This window comes from Danio rerio, chromosome 4 (genome assembly GCF_049306965.1).
Source record: "Danio rerio strain Tuebingen ecotype United States chromosome 4, GRCz12tu, whole genome shotgun sequence".
NCBI classification, from domain to species: Eukaryota; Metazoa; Chordata; class Actinopteri; order Cypriniformes; family Danionidae; genus Danio; species Danio rerio.
In genome coordinates, this window is record NC_133179.1 from 26,331,653 (window position 1) to 26,345,435 (window position 13,783).

Genomic DNA, 13,783 nt, shown 5'->3' on the forward strand with positions numbered 1-13,783 from the left:
AACATTCAATTGCAGTTAAGTTGTTTTTGTTGGCTATATATAAACTGTGAATATTAAACATCCATATAATTTCATAGTGCGTTATTACACTGTATGTCCGTTATGTTGTCTATGTAATATGTTATAGCGTTTACAATTAAATTCACTACTGAAAAAGTTAAATTGAGTCTCATTACTTCACCGTCCTATTTGGACGAATCAGAAACACATAGGTGCTTGAGTCGCAGATCTGCCTGCTGCACAGGTCTGCAAACTCCCCCCTAATCGTTTCAATGGCCAGGGGGAAGGGACAGGGGTAGGCGTACAGTATAAAATAGTTTTTGGTTTGAACCCTAACTGCAGCGCGTGTGCGCGAAGTGGATTGCGGTTTGGCCGGGGAGTCCCTACAACATCAGAACGACATCAATTTGGTACGAAACTAGAAGTTATGTTGTCATTTCATAATGTCCCGATTCATTGCAATTTATCGCTATAGCATTTCTACAAGTTATCTTTGAGATGGTGGCAGGCTTGTTTTGCAGTTATTGCCCAACAAAACAACTTGTTAAACTTCGATTTTGCGTGTCAAAGGTAACGTTAATGTTGTTTTATCATCAGCAGTAGCCCTTGCTGAATTGCATATCTTCATTCATTACTGCGGGCGACGTTATAGTGGGCGACAGTAAAATTATATATTTTTCGTAATTTTAAGACTTTTTTGCTCAAAGTAACATTTTATTAATTTGGATTGATGCTTGACACATTTCGCAGTTTGAAACGCTCCTTAATTCCGTCTGGAAAAGTTGCGTGCTAAAATGTTAAAAGTGTTTTTTTGTTTGTTTTTTTAATAGTTTTTATTTTACAATACGCTGTTGTTAAGTTTTGGAGAAGTGAAGTAACACATTTATGTAACTTTTATTTCTTTTCAGGAATATATTTATTTTCCTATTATTTTATATATTGTCTTATCGGACGTTTCGTCATGTTGGCTCCAGTTAGGTAAAGTACAGATATTTCTTTTATGTTTCTTTCAAAGAGTAATCAAAATTATTTTTTTCTGTTACAGAATCATAAATTGCCTTTATTGTCATTTAATTGTTTATTAGTTGATTTTTTATTACAGTTAACAATATAGTTTCTGACAAAAAAAGCCATTTGATGGAAAGCTGTAGTAAATTTTGCCTTTCGACTCCACCACAATTATGAATAGATAGTAATGTGAAACAGACTCTGAATGTGTCAGCTTTGAAAAGGATGCAGAAGCACTATACGTTCATAAAAGTGGCCAGTCTTGCATACATGTGACTTCTGAAGCCATATCAAAGGTTCACACTACAAGTTTAAATGCTTAAATTTGATTTTGTTTCTCAGATCTGATATTGCATAACTGTTCAAAATGTTATGATAAATGTGGCCAATATCTGATTGCAGTGTGAACAGATCATGTTCTTTAAATGACCTGCATCTGCAAAAGTACAATTACGGACAGCACAAAACTTCTAATTACGGACACAATGTATAGTATACTGTAAGCACGTTGTCAAATTATGCTAATGATTATTGCCCTTTTCACAGACAACAAGTTGTATTTTATTAAATGTAAAGTGTTGTTTTGCTATTTTTAATGTTTATTTTGCCATTTAAAACTTAAAAAAAAGGTCTCTTGTGATTAAAGCTGGGCATTATGGCAAAAAAATATCACAAAAATTTTCTTCATATCTGTCGATATCGATAATTATTACGATAAATGTAAAATCTTTATATCTATCAATTTTATACGATTTTTAGCTCGAGTTGCGAGTCTTTCTGACCACTGATTTAATGAACTCATCAAGGGTTAATGAGCACCCGCAGACTGAACTAGGAAGATCTCTGCAAAATTATTTAATTTTACTTCGTTATAAACAACAGGCACATGCTGAAGGGGGGTTTGGATGCTTGAGCACCTGCCCTTTTATTTCATCTCTCAGAAAGAAAGTTCCCCTTAAAATAAAAGTAGGCTACCCTTTGTACACAGATTCCCTATCTGCAACACCCTTGATGCTCTTCAGCTTCACGATCAACCCGTGGCCTCATCATTATCCAGATTGGTTAACAAGCACCAGTTTTGCCTTCAATCTTTTTTTCAAAATGAACAACCAGCTTTCTGTGGTAATGTTATTCCCCTGTGTGCCATTCTACTATGCTGCTGAGGAGTAGATGATGTTTGTAGCACAGAAAAATAACGCATGTAGCTCATCCTACATAACCGATCACAATGAGGTTGCATTGCCAAACATCAGATCTGTGTCTGATTTAATACTACATATAAAAGCGGCATAAATCAGATCTGAAAAGATCCTACTCCATGCAGTCTGGGCTGTTCACACTGTCATTAACATTTCATTTAACATAACATTTTCTTGTTGGCTTAGTCCCTTAATTAATCTGGGGTCGCCACAGCAGAATGAACCGCCAACTTATCCAGCACGTTTTTACTCAGCAGATGCCCTTCCAGCCGCAACCCATCTCTGGGAAACATCCACAAACACTCATTCACACACACTCATACACTACGGACAATTTAGCCTACCCAATTCACCTGTACCACATGTCTTTGGACTGTGGGGGAAACTGGAGCACCCGGAGGAAACCCACACCAATGCAGGGAGAACATGCAAACTCCACACAGAAACGCCAACTGAGCCGAGGATCGAACCAGCGACCCAGCGACCTTTTTGCTGTAAGGCAACAGCACTACCTACTGTGCCCCTGCTTCGCCCTTTTCATTAACAAGTGGGCAAAAAAAATCAGATTCACATTTCACAAAAATCAGGTCACATTTGGCTGTAGTGTGAACCTAGCCAAAGGAAATGAATAAAAAACAAACCAGAATTGTTAAAACAAATGCATGATTCAATGAAAATCTGACATCTACGTGTGTTGGAGTTAATTATTTTTGTCTAAATAGTTTTGAGATATATTATTAAACATATTTGTCCCTCATAGAAACCAGTGTGAGAATAGAAGCTTGACAGTGGTGTGTATAATAGGGAAAACAAAAAATACATGTTGCTGTCCCTCAATTATTTGTCTCTAGAGCTGTGAGCACTGAGAGTAGGAGATGTCCTCTGTTAACTGTTCAGCCCTGTCGAGGACTGATGGATGAAAAGTTTCAGGTCGTCATAAAAAATTTACTGCCCAATCAAGAGGTAACGCTACACTCTCTACATCAGTCTGAAGATAAGGACTTCTGGGAGGCTTTTGGACACTATATCAGTGATGAACATGGAACAGTAACAGGTGTGTTCAACAATCTTACTCTTTAAAATTTTACCATGCCAAACATACTCCATACCAACATAAACTACCCTTTAAGATAGTGGAGAAAAAAGTCGCAGAGGAAATAACTGATCTGTACAACACCTTACACCTTTCTCTTTCAAATCGTTATCCACTTATGACTCAATCTCAGATTGTTTCTATTCTTTGCTTGTATAAAAATGGCTCATTTTGTACAGTTGGTACAGAACTTGCTTTGACAAACTAAAGATAATATTAAATTTAATTTAGCTGAATGTTCAAGTCCTACCAGATCTATCTATTAAATATAGTTAAACATTAATAACCCAAAACAGTGGTCCAGAATCCACGTATGACATTATGACTAAATGTATCCTGTTGTAATAGTGGCAAAAGATGAAAGTTTGGGAGGCACGTATGAAGGCACAGAGCAGATGGGTTTGCTGTGGAGCCTGAGGCCTGTACCAGGAAGTCGACCTGCACTCAGGTAACATACTGTAGAATGATGGTGTATTCAGTCTTCAGTCTGTTTTACAAAGTTTAAATATTATTTTTCGCAAATGAATTCAAAATGTGAGGCAAAGTCATTACTATGTTTATTCCTACACGTTCTCCCCCCCCCACCCCTCCCTCCCCTTAATCAAGGTTGCGCAAGATGAATGTTCTCACACCGATGGTAATTAACATTTCAGTCTACAATGGGCATCTATCTCAAGGATTCAGTCAGGCCTCTTTGCTGGCCACAACTGTCACAGAGCGCTGGTACATGGCACCAGGTGTAAAGAGGGTGAACATAAAGGAGAAAGGAGTTCTAGGAACTTTATTTCTTCCCCCAGGTAAAATACAATTCATGCGTGTATAAATGTAAATATGCCTCTTCTAAGATGTAAGATCTATTTATTTGTTTGTTTGGTGATAGTCAAGAAAGTCCAAACTGTCAGAGTGATAAGTTGGTTGAGTTATGTACACTTAAATGACACTTAAATGACAGCAGTCAACTGAAATAAGGGGTGTGGGAAGTAATTTTTTATTTGAAGGAATAAACAGGATTGATTCAACATAGCAAATTATTGCATGATCAGTGGTAAAAAGTACTGAAAAACCATACTTAAAAGTACCATTACTTGCTTAAAAATGTAGTGCAAGTAGAGTAAAAGTATCTGTGATAAATATTACTCAAAGTATGAGTAAAAAGTAGCCATTTTAGAAGTACTCTAGAGTAGTAAGTATTATGCAATAAAAAGCTGATGCACTTACATGTAATTTGTCGATGTGTGTAACATAACATTCTGTAGTGCATTTAGTTATTGCCCAGCAGGTACACAATGTCATAAAACATTATACTAGGTTAGATTTAGGTCGTGAGGTCAGGTGACCATAATTCCATGTCTAGCATGTATCTAGGGACAACGTTATTTTGATCACCAATGACAACGTCAAATGATGTTGATATTTGGTTGATTTTAGGTTGTGTTAGAAAATGATCCGAAATCCAACGTCAAGCCAACATCTCAAATCATATTGACGTCAAAATCTGACATTTATTTGTCAGGTATGGCAACCAAAATCCAACGTCTGATAGATGTCATATTGGTAACATCAACACAACGTCAAATTGTAACATCATTAGACAGTGATATTTGCTTGATTTTAGGTTGGACGTTGGACATTGACGTCAAACCGATTTTCTTTGGACGTTGGACATTGACGTCAAACCGTTCTGACGTCAAACCGATTTTCATTTCCAATCAAAATGCAGCGTTTCCACAACGTTGAGGTATAACGTCAATCTAACGCCATGTTGATCTTGTGCCTGCCAGGTGTTTAAGGCCAGTTCGGTCTTGATACAGTAAACATCCATCATCTTCTCATCAGTGATATGCGTCTAAACAGTCACTGAGTCAATGCATCTACAGATTTTGGACATATTTAATGCTTCCAAACAGTTTGCTGCAATTATAAATCGACTATACAAATTATAGTCAATTAAATAAGAAATCACTACTTGATGAAGATTAATACAGTAACTGGTAGGATGTGAAAGTGTCTCTAATTTTGATCAGTATTGATTTTAAATGTCTAATTTGCATTTTTTTAATACTGTGCTTCAGAATACGCGAGTCATAACATATGCTTTAAAACCACTTTTTAACTCCTGTTAGTATATCCTGGTTATTTTTAGGATATCGTAGATTCTTCTCCTCCACTCTGTCAAAATAGGGAAGGATATGCATGTACGTCAATTACATCACAACTATAATTTAATGAACTAGTTTGTAAATATTCTGCTGTGTGTCTATTTTTAGGCTCTGGGCCTTATCCAGGAGTGCTGGACCTATGGGGCGGAGGTGGTGGATTGATTGAATATCGTTCTGCTCTGCTTGCATCTCATGGTTTTGCAAGTATGGCCCTTGAATATCTCTCTCCAGAAAAGCTGAAAATGACTGAGGTTGATGGTACATATTTTGAGGTAAATTTAAAATGTTGACATCCTTGGATTCCTGCTTCCTTGGATCATCTTTTGTAAAATCATTTTATTACCTATGTATTTTGTGTGTTTCCCACAGATATTTCTTTTTACTTTGTATGTGTGTGTTCCGATAGAAAGCATACCAGATCTTGCAAAATCATCCATTAGTACAGAAGGACAAGATGGCGGTACTTGGGTTGTGTTTTGGAAGTGCCATCACATTAACTATGACTGCCTACTCCAGAGTCATCAAGGTTTGCTTCCCTACGTATACGTTATATATGTACAGTATTTTGAAGGAAACTTTTTTATTGTTGATTGTAATTTTACTTTTTTAAACATGTACTTTTGCTTGTAGCCCCAGTGCTGTGTCTGTATCAGTGGAAGTCATGCCATTCCTGTTGATAAATGTCTCTTTGAAGTCTTTGAGGACATAAAAAAGTAAGCAAATCCTAAACTTTTATTTACAATCTGACTGAGCGTCACTTTATATTTTCTTGAATAGGGAAAGAAGTTGCAAATGTCAGCCTTACAAATCTTTCACAAGTCAGTGCACACTCGAGGTGATTATATACAGGATAAGAGCAATGTTGCAGAGTGATGTTATTGGCTACTTTCCCAACAAAATGGAACAAAATTCTAGCAGCGAATCACTGATGACTGGCATGGAGCAGTCCAAAAATACTAACAAGATGGTGATTGCTCAGCAGCAGTAGAGCTAGAAAAAGGAGCGTAAACTCATAGCTTGTCAACAAAAAAGACAAAGATAAAGGACAAAGATTTTTTGTATATGATAAAAGCATTTCTGATAAAGCAAATATTAAGCCGAAGGAAAGTAAGTAAGAATAAGTAAAGTCCCCCATTATGCTTTTATGAGTATTACCAGTGTTTAATGTAGCTGTTTTTGAATGTCAAAAGTTTTAAAGGGTCTTTGCATTGCGCTCATAATCAGAAGCATGTGATGGGTTATTATTAAATCTGTTGCAGCACACAGATATAATGCCTCATTTCCACTGGGCTGTATAGTACGGAACAATAAGATTCTGTACAGGTCACTGTGATCAGATGGTTTTTGTGGTTTCACTGCCAATATTACCCTTACTTGGTGTATGCCAGAATTAAGTGATCCACATCATTCTTGCTCAAAGAGAGCCATATGGCTTAAATATATGCAGTACATACTGTAAAAAATGCACTTCCTTTGTTGTAGTTCCCCTGGCTTGTTCCAATAAGCTAGCACAGCTAGTGTTTTTCAGCCAATGATGAACTTCCGGTGAAAGCTTTATGTAACTATTTTCAATTTCATAAGGTTTCTTTTACAGCATCGATGTTGTAATGCAATTCAAATATATTTAGTTACATAGACTTATGAATTCATTTAGTTGTTCAAGCATAAAAAGTGATTTAAATGCAGGTGCCATTATTAGCAGCAGGCTAGCACAGAAATTCAATTGAAAATACTAGGGTAAAATTAATTTCCATATAATAAAAACATGGCATTGAAAAAAATTACTTAATGCAGTGCTTCTTATTTGGTCTGATACCCACTTTATATCGTATTTCAGCCAGGCAGTGAAGATCACTTTTTTATTATTTTTTTAAAATCAGGTCTTAAACGAAGTGAATTTGTATGGGATGACAATTAACCGGAAGCCCTGAGGCTGGTGGACTGAATAGTCTGTGTGCATATACCCCATTATTGGTAAAAACAATATGCGTCTCACAGAATCTAGTCAATTTTTAAGCACCATACTCATTAAAGGATCCCAAAAAGTTATTTAAAGTGCACCTATGAGGGAAAAATAAGCTTTGAGAAGCTGCTTAATCATTACGGTGTGTAGATATAGTGTGTTCATACTGAGAAATAAACTTTCTTAATGAATAAACTTTTTTTAATGACCTGACCTTAAAATATGATCCAAATCCCAGTGAATTCGAGGGTTGCTGCACTATGACATAGGAGAAAACCGCCCTGCTCACCATATTGAGTGACAGGCATGTATTATGTGACAATCCTTCTTCACTGGTTACTTATATAGGTGTACATATTTTTTTTGTGTGTGTGATCACAGTTACAATTAACATGTGTCCGTATAATGTGTATAAATATGTCCACAAAACAGGGTTTGCAAAAAAACTGAGATTAAAAGATCTGTCCCAACTCTCCGTGATCAGCTGCACATCAAAAAATGAGTTTTGCAAGTTTAAATGAGAAACAGACACGCATGTGGGAATAGTGGGTGGGGAGAACAAGATTTAAAGGCACAATAAGCAACAATATCTACAAAGTCCTCTAACCCCAAAATTCACATATTCAGGAGAGTATAAAAATGATCTGTTAGGTATTTTGAGCTGGAACATTCTGGAAACACCAAAGACTTCTTACCTCTTATAAAAGAGTATTCAAGATGATGTTCATAAAATAATAAAATTCATCTCTAAAAGTCACATCAATCTCTGCTGGAAGTTTATTGGTGGCTGCAAAACAAGTCTGTGTATACTGTATATCCCATTCGTAAAAACACAATCTACATAAGCTTTGTGTGACTAAAATAGTCTTCAAAATATCATACCGGTCAAAAAGAAATGATGGCATCATCCTTCAAGCCTGAACATTCTTCAGTTTGAACTGCATAGTTGCCTTCAGCATGAAAAAGCAACTCCGTTATTCATTCATTTTCCTTCGGCTTAGTCCTTTTATTCATCAGGGGTCGCCGCAGCGCAGACCCATACACACTCTAACCCACTACAGCCAATTTGGTTTAATCAGTTCACCTATTAAGCATGTCTTTGGACTATGTACCCGGAGAAAACTCATGCAAACACAAGGAAAACATGCCCCCATGCCTCCAATCCCATCCTTGAAAAACAGTTTTGCTTTTTGTTATGGATCCAGGACCATATTAGCCTTTAAGAAAAAAGATTGGGTAAAGTTTGCCTGCCGAGATGCTCTGTCAGATCGACACATTGCACATAAACTGTTTTAAAAAATAAATGACGTGTCTATCTGCATAAACGGGATGCACAGATATACAAATCTACATTTGTTGACAGACAGTTAGGGCTACCTATTGTAAATTTCGGCCTGAATATTTTGAGTGGGCAAACATTTTAGTCCTATACCTTAGCCAGAATATAAAGTACACTTTTAAAGTTTACTTTAATCATTACTATTGGAATGTGAAGACACTTTCAAAGCACAACAAAAATGTTTATGAAGACAATCACCTATTGAACTTTAAGATATAGTATTGGACATTTGATTTCCAATGCGCTGTCAGCAGAAAACCAATCAGAACAGATTTGGCCATCTGACCTATCAGAGAAGCGTGTACTTATCCAAATGGAAGGATTTAGAGAGACTAAATCATTTGAGACACTTTGAGAAATAGAGGTGATACCACATTGTGTGATTATGAGAAAACAAAAAATAAATGCAGACCTACAAAACAAAATTAGGATCTTTTAAAATACTACAATAGAGACATTTTTAACAAAAAAAAGTTATATTTGACTATGCACAATATTAATATAATCATATTTAGTATTCTAAGTATTTGAATGAACTTCTACAGCATATTTATTTATAATTGTGTGTACAGTTTAATTTTAACAAGTAAATTAAACAGATTAAAGCATCTAAAGAACTAATTTACCAAGAAATAGCACATCTTACAATTTTTGTAATGGTATTAGATGTTTCTGTCATATATATTGTTCTTTCACAAAGTGAATAAACCCTCTCATATCAGGCACTTGAATAACTGGTCCTAATGATAAACAGTAACACACAATGGTAATGCTCATTGCAGGCTTAACGGTAAAATACAAGTGAATGAGGACAACCACTTAATACACAGAAACACGATCTTGCCAATTCCCTCAGACCCGGCTCTGAAAGTAGACGTAAGTTTGACTTCAGCATGTTTTTTTGTCTTTTTTTTTTTTTTTGTAATTATCAGTTCCGTTTTCAGGTTGGGAGAATAAAGTGTCCTCTTTTGTTGGTGAATGGTACTGATGATCAGAATTGGGCTACCGTTGAATCTGCTGAAGATGTGAGTCTATTGTTTGTATGAATGTTTTTTTTTTTTTTATGTATGTATGTTAATTTATATATTTCAGTCAAATTCCCTGACTTTCACTGACATAACGCCACATCAGTAGGAAATACTGCAAAACTTTCCTCTATCCTTGCTCAAAGATAACTTGAAAAAGAAATATTTAAAAAAGGATTAAAAATTTCACTGTAGGGCTAATAACATTAACATAAACCTGTAGCTCAATAATGATTAACCTTTATAGAATTTATACAGTAAAGACTATATACAGTTTGCAATGTTATACTTGATTACTGTATATTATTCAGTTTGTTTAACGAAAAAGATGCATGAAAAACCTGAAAAGCACTGTTTATTTAAATAGTGTGTATGCTATATTTTATTCATTTTGTGTTGTGCTTTACTTTTATTAATTTTATTTTTCTTTGACAGTGCTTTTTTACTGAGCATATCATATATACCGTACCGAAACAGTGGCCAGAAAACCAAACATGAGAAGTCTGTATTGTTATACAGCAAGTAAACACGTGGTTGATGAACATGCATGACTGTTAAGCTCATGTCTTTTAAAGCACTTTGTACATGAGCATCTCGCTCACTGCTAAACAGAACAAACCAGCTGAAATCGGCCTGGCTGGTCAATCGAGTGTCTCTAATTGAAAGCAAGTTAAATTTAATATGATGAGAAAAAACTAATTCTGATATTCCATTACTTGGACATAAAATATAAACATTTCTTTGACTTTCAATGACTGGAATAGACCTTTTGTAATTTAATGGTTATACTTCAAAAAGATGTGTGTAAGCTCATGTAAAGGAATAATAACAATAGATCTTTTTTTTGTAAAAATGTTATCTTTTACGTAATATATTTTATCCTTAATTAGATGGATAAAAATCAACTTAACCAAAAATTAGAAATGTGGATGTACCCTGGTGGATTTGTTTTGATACATTTTTGCTGAAGGGAGGACATCAACATGACATCAGGTTGACGTTGTACGCCAATGTCGTAGGACTTTCCAGTTTGTTTGGAAATAAAAAATCAGGTTGACATCAGAACCCAACGTCAGGCTGATGTCAATGTCCAACCTAAAATCGACCAAATATCAACATCTAATGATATTACAGCTTGACGTTGTGTAGACATTACAGAAATGACATCTATCAAAATCCAAAAATGGATTTTGGTTGACATACCTGCTGAATAAATGTCAGTGTATGATGTCAATGTGACGTTAATTTGAAATGTTGGCTCTACATTGGATTTTGGTCATTTTCCAACACAACCTAAAATCAACAAAATATCAACGTCATTTCAAATCGTTATTGGACGTCAAAATAACATTGTCCTTAGATGCTGGTGACCTAAAGCTAACCTAATATTAACGTTGTAAGACGTTATGTGCCAACTGGAATGGTTCACTCAAAAAAGAAAATCCTGCCCTGGGTTATTCACCTTTGACTTGCTCCAAATGAGTTTTTATATAGATACACTGGACAATTTGAAAATCCTTTAACCACTGACTTCCATTGCATTTGTTTAGTAGGTTCTACTATGCATGTCACTGGTTACAGGTTTCCACCCTTCTTCCAATATTATTCATCAGATATTCTCATGAATGTTGGTACCCAAAATGTTCTGTTTACCATTGACTTTAAATAACAGTTATCCGTATAGTGTTCACACAAATGCAATTAATTAGAACCTTGATATGATTCATTTACACACAGATGGAGATGATGATGAAGAAAGCAGGAAATCGACAACTGCTGACTGTCTTGACATACCCTGATGCTGGTCATCTAATTGAACCTCCATACACACCTCACTTCAGAGCAACTAACTTCCTCCTGCATAAAATGAATGAGAAAGGCAAGCATACATGATCTATCATTGCCTTCTGTTTTGCAGTTTTCATATCCTTTTTCCTCACATGACAACTACGTTTTATTTATGAGCCGCACTTAGAAATTAGGGAACTTTCATTCAAATGAACATAAATAATACACCTGTTATAATATTCAATATACTATATGGTTTTATTTACATAATAGTGAGGTAGCCGAAATGGAATAGTTTTTTGCGATTTACAGTTTGTATTATACACAATAACAATCAGGATAATCTCCATTTACAAATATCAAATATCTGCAAAATGGCCAAAAACGCTGTATTACAAGATGACAGTGGCAAATGCTGGCTTGGTATACGCAAGTATATGTAGAAAAGTGACAACATGTCTACAGCCGCTAATTTGGTATGCATTTAGAACTCTCCATTTACATATAAAGCATCTGCGATGTGGGATATAATATTCGTTAAGTGAATCCACATGTTGCACTAGTATGAAACTCATACAGGTTTGAAACATGTGGAGGGAGAGTGAATAATGTCAACTAACATTTTTTAGTAATGCGTCTCTTTAAATCTCCTTAAATGTGTAAATATCTGTTTGAATGTACATCTGAATGTTGTTTTGTTGTTTCTGCAGTTGTCATGCTGTGGGGTGGACAAACTAAACCACATGCATACGCTCAAGAGGACTCATGGAAGAAGATTTTAGCATTTTTTCGAGAGCACCTCTACGGTTCAAGCGTTAAAGCCAAATTGTAGTTTCTTCATTTGAGACTGTGATATATGACCAACTTCATTTCAAAATGCCTTTAAATTCAATGATGATGCTGCCAGTACTTGATGTTACATTTCACTTTGTTATCTGTATTGCATAAAAGAGGATCTTAAGTATATTTTAAGCAATACTTTTGTAGCAGACACATGCCAAAATGCATTATTAATTATTGTAATAATTATGTACAGAAATTAATAATTACATGGTTATGGTAACACTGCCAAATAAATGTATTAGATTCTGTTTGCGGAGAAAGACACTTAAGATGATTCTGGCACTACATTTTCTTATTTTGTAATCAAAATCTACCTCTGCTTAATAAAAGCATAAATAATAATTTGAGATCATTTCATTTTCTAATTTAGTTGGACTTTTGTTTGTTTTTAAAAAAAAAGATTGTGTGTTTTCTAAAATGACTATTATGATTATGAGAATCTGTGTTTTAAACATGAAAAATATTTATGCAATCTAGAAGATTTGAGATAATTTGGATGAATTTGCTATAATAAAAGTTAGTTTTATTTATATTAATGGTATTTTGGGATGTAAATACCTGTTGTATAATTAACCTGTATGAGTTGCAAAAACAATGAGTTTGCTCATTTTTTTACCGATAAGATAATAATATCAGAAAGGCAATCAGCTCATCCAATCAGCCAAGTTTTGCTGTTGTCAGAAAGGATCAATCACGACTAAAGTCAAGGCAATTGATAGCAAAATTTTGGAAGCAATCGTACTGATTATAAAAACATTAACCTTTAGTCTTGACACACTACACACATTGTTCTTCAAAATGATGCAATTGTTTAGAAATCGATCTCCTTGAAGTGGAAAATACTTCTTCCTGGGACATTTTTAACTCCCTTAAAATTGCAGTTGTTAAACCCCTCTTTAAAAAAGAGCAATTTGGATAACACCCTATTGAGCAACTACAGACTGATTTTGGTTTCATATTTTGACAACTTCAACTCCTCTGCTACAGGTGTTTTTTAATCATTTATTGATTTATTTTTGTTTGTTAATTTTTGTTATTTTATTTATAAGTTTGTATTATTATTATTATTGAGAATGGAAAGATTGTGAATGTATGCAAACTGATTGTTATCTTTTGTGTAATTATAAACTGTATTAATGCCTTTCTGTTTCCGTTCAAGCAATGTTTATAAAAAAGATGTTCCTTGAAGCCAAGAAAATCTTCATCTATAGCTCAACAGATAAGGGAGAAGAGCAGTCTGACATGCTTTAATTTACTAGCGTTAGATAAAAGAAACAGATTTTAAAAAGGTGGCACTTAGTGACACTTTTGCTTGTACAATAAACTGCCTGCACAATATCAATTCATGGAAGAAGATGAAAAAAAA

At 34.8% G+C, this 13,783-nt stretch overlaps 1 protein-coding gene across 7 annotated transcripts; it reads left to right on the plus strand.

The window, feature by feature from the left end:
• The first annotated feature begins 338 nt into the window (after positions 1-338).
• On the plus strand, positions 339-13,558 carry acot17 (acyl-CoA thioesterase 17). Of its 7 annotated transcripts, none has more exons than XM_073946653.1 (12): positions 339-410; positions 909-978; positions 3,059-3,261; positions 3,649-3,748; positions 3,954-4,097; positions 5,568-5,731; positions 5,866-5,985; positions 6,090-6,172; positions 9,544-9,637; positions 9,706-9,786; positions 11,524-11,665; positions 12,285-13,558. In XM_073946653.1, the coding sequence occupies exons 5-12, from the start codon at positions 4,028-4,030 to the stop codon at positions 12,404-12,406; spliced, it is 876 nt and encodes a 291-aa protein (XP_073802754.1). In that variant the 5' UTR covers positions 339-410; positions 909-978; positions 3,059-3,261; positions 3,649-3,748; positions 3,954-4,027; the 3' UTR covers positions 12,407-13,558. The 7 variants fall into 7 exon arrangements, 5 of the variants coding, with proteins under 5 accessions (XP_073802754.1, NP_998412.2, XP_021330812.1 ...); NM_213247.2 differs by having other exon boundaries at positions 3,907-4,097; positions 12,285-12,759; XR_012401638.1 differs by lacking the exon at positions 9,544-9,637 and having other exon boundaries at positions 3,907-4,097.
• The last annotated feature ends 225 nt before the right edge of the window (positions 13,559-13,783 follow it).

Excerpts from the sequence above, each read along its gene's own strand:
- acot17 (NM_213247.2), top strand. Across the intron at positions 5,986-6,089 it reads CCTACTCCAGAGTCATCAAG|CCCCAGTGCTGTGTCTGTAT; the intron begins GTTTGCTTCCCT and ends TTTTGCTTGTAG. Across the intron at positions 11,666-12,284 it reads GCATAAAATGAATGAGAAAG|TTGTCATGCTGTGGGGTGGA; the intron begins GCAAGCATACAT and ends TTGTTTCTGCAG.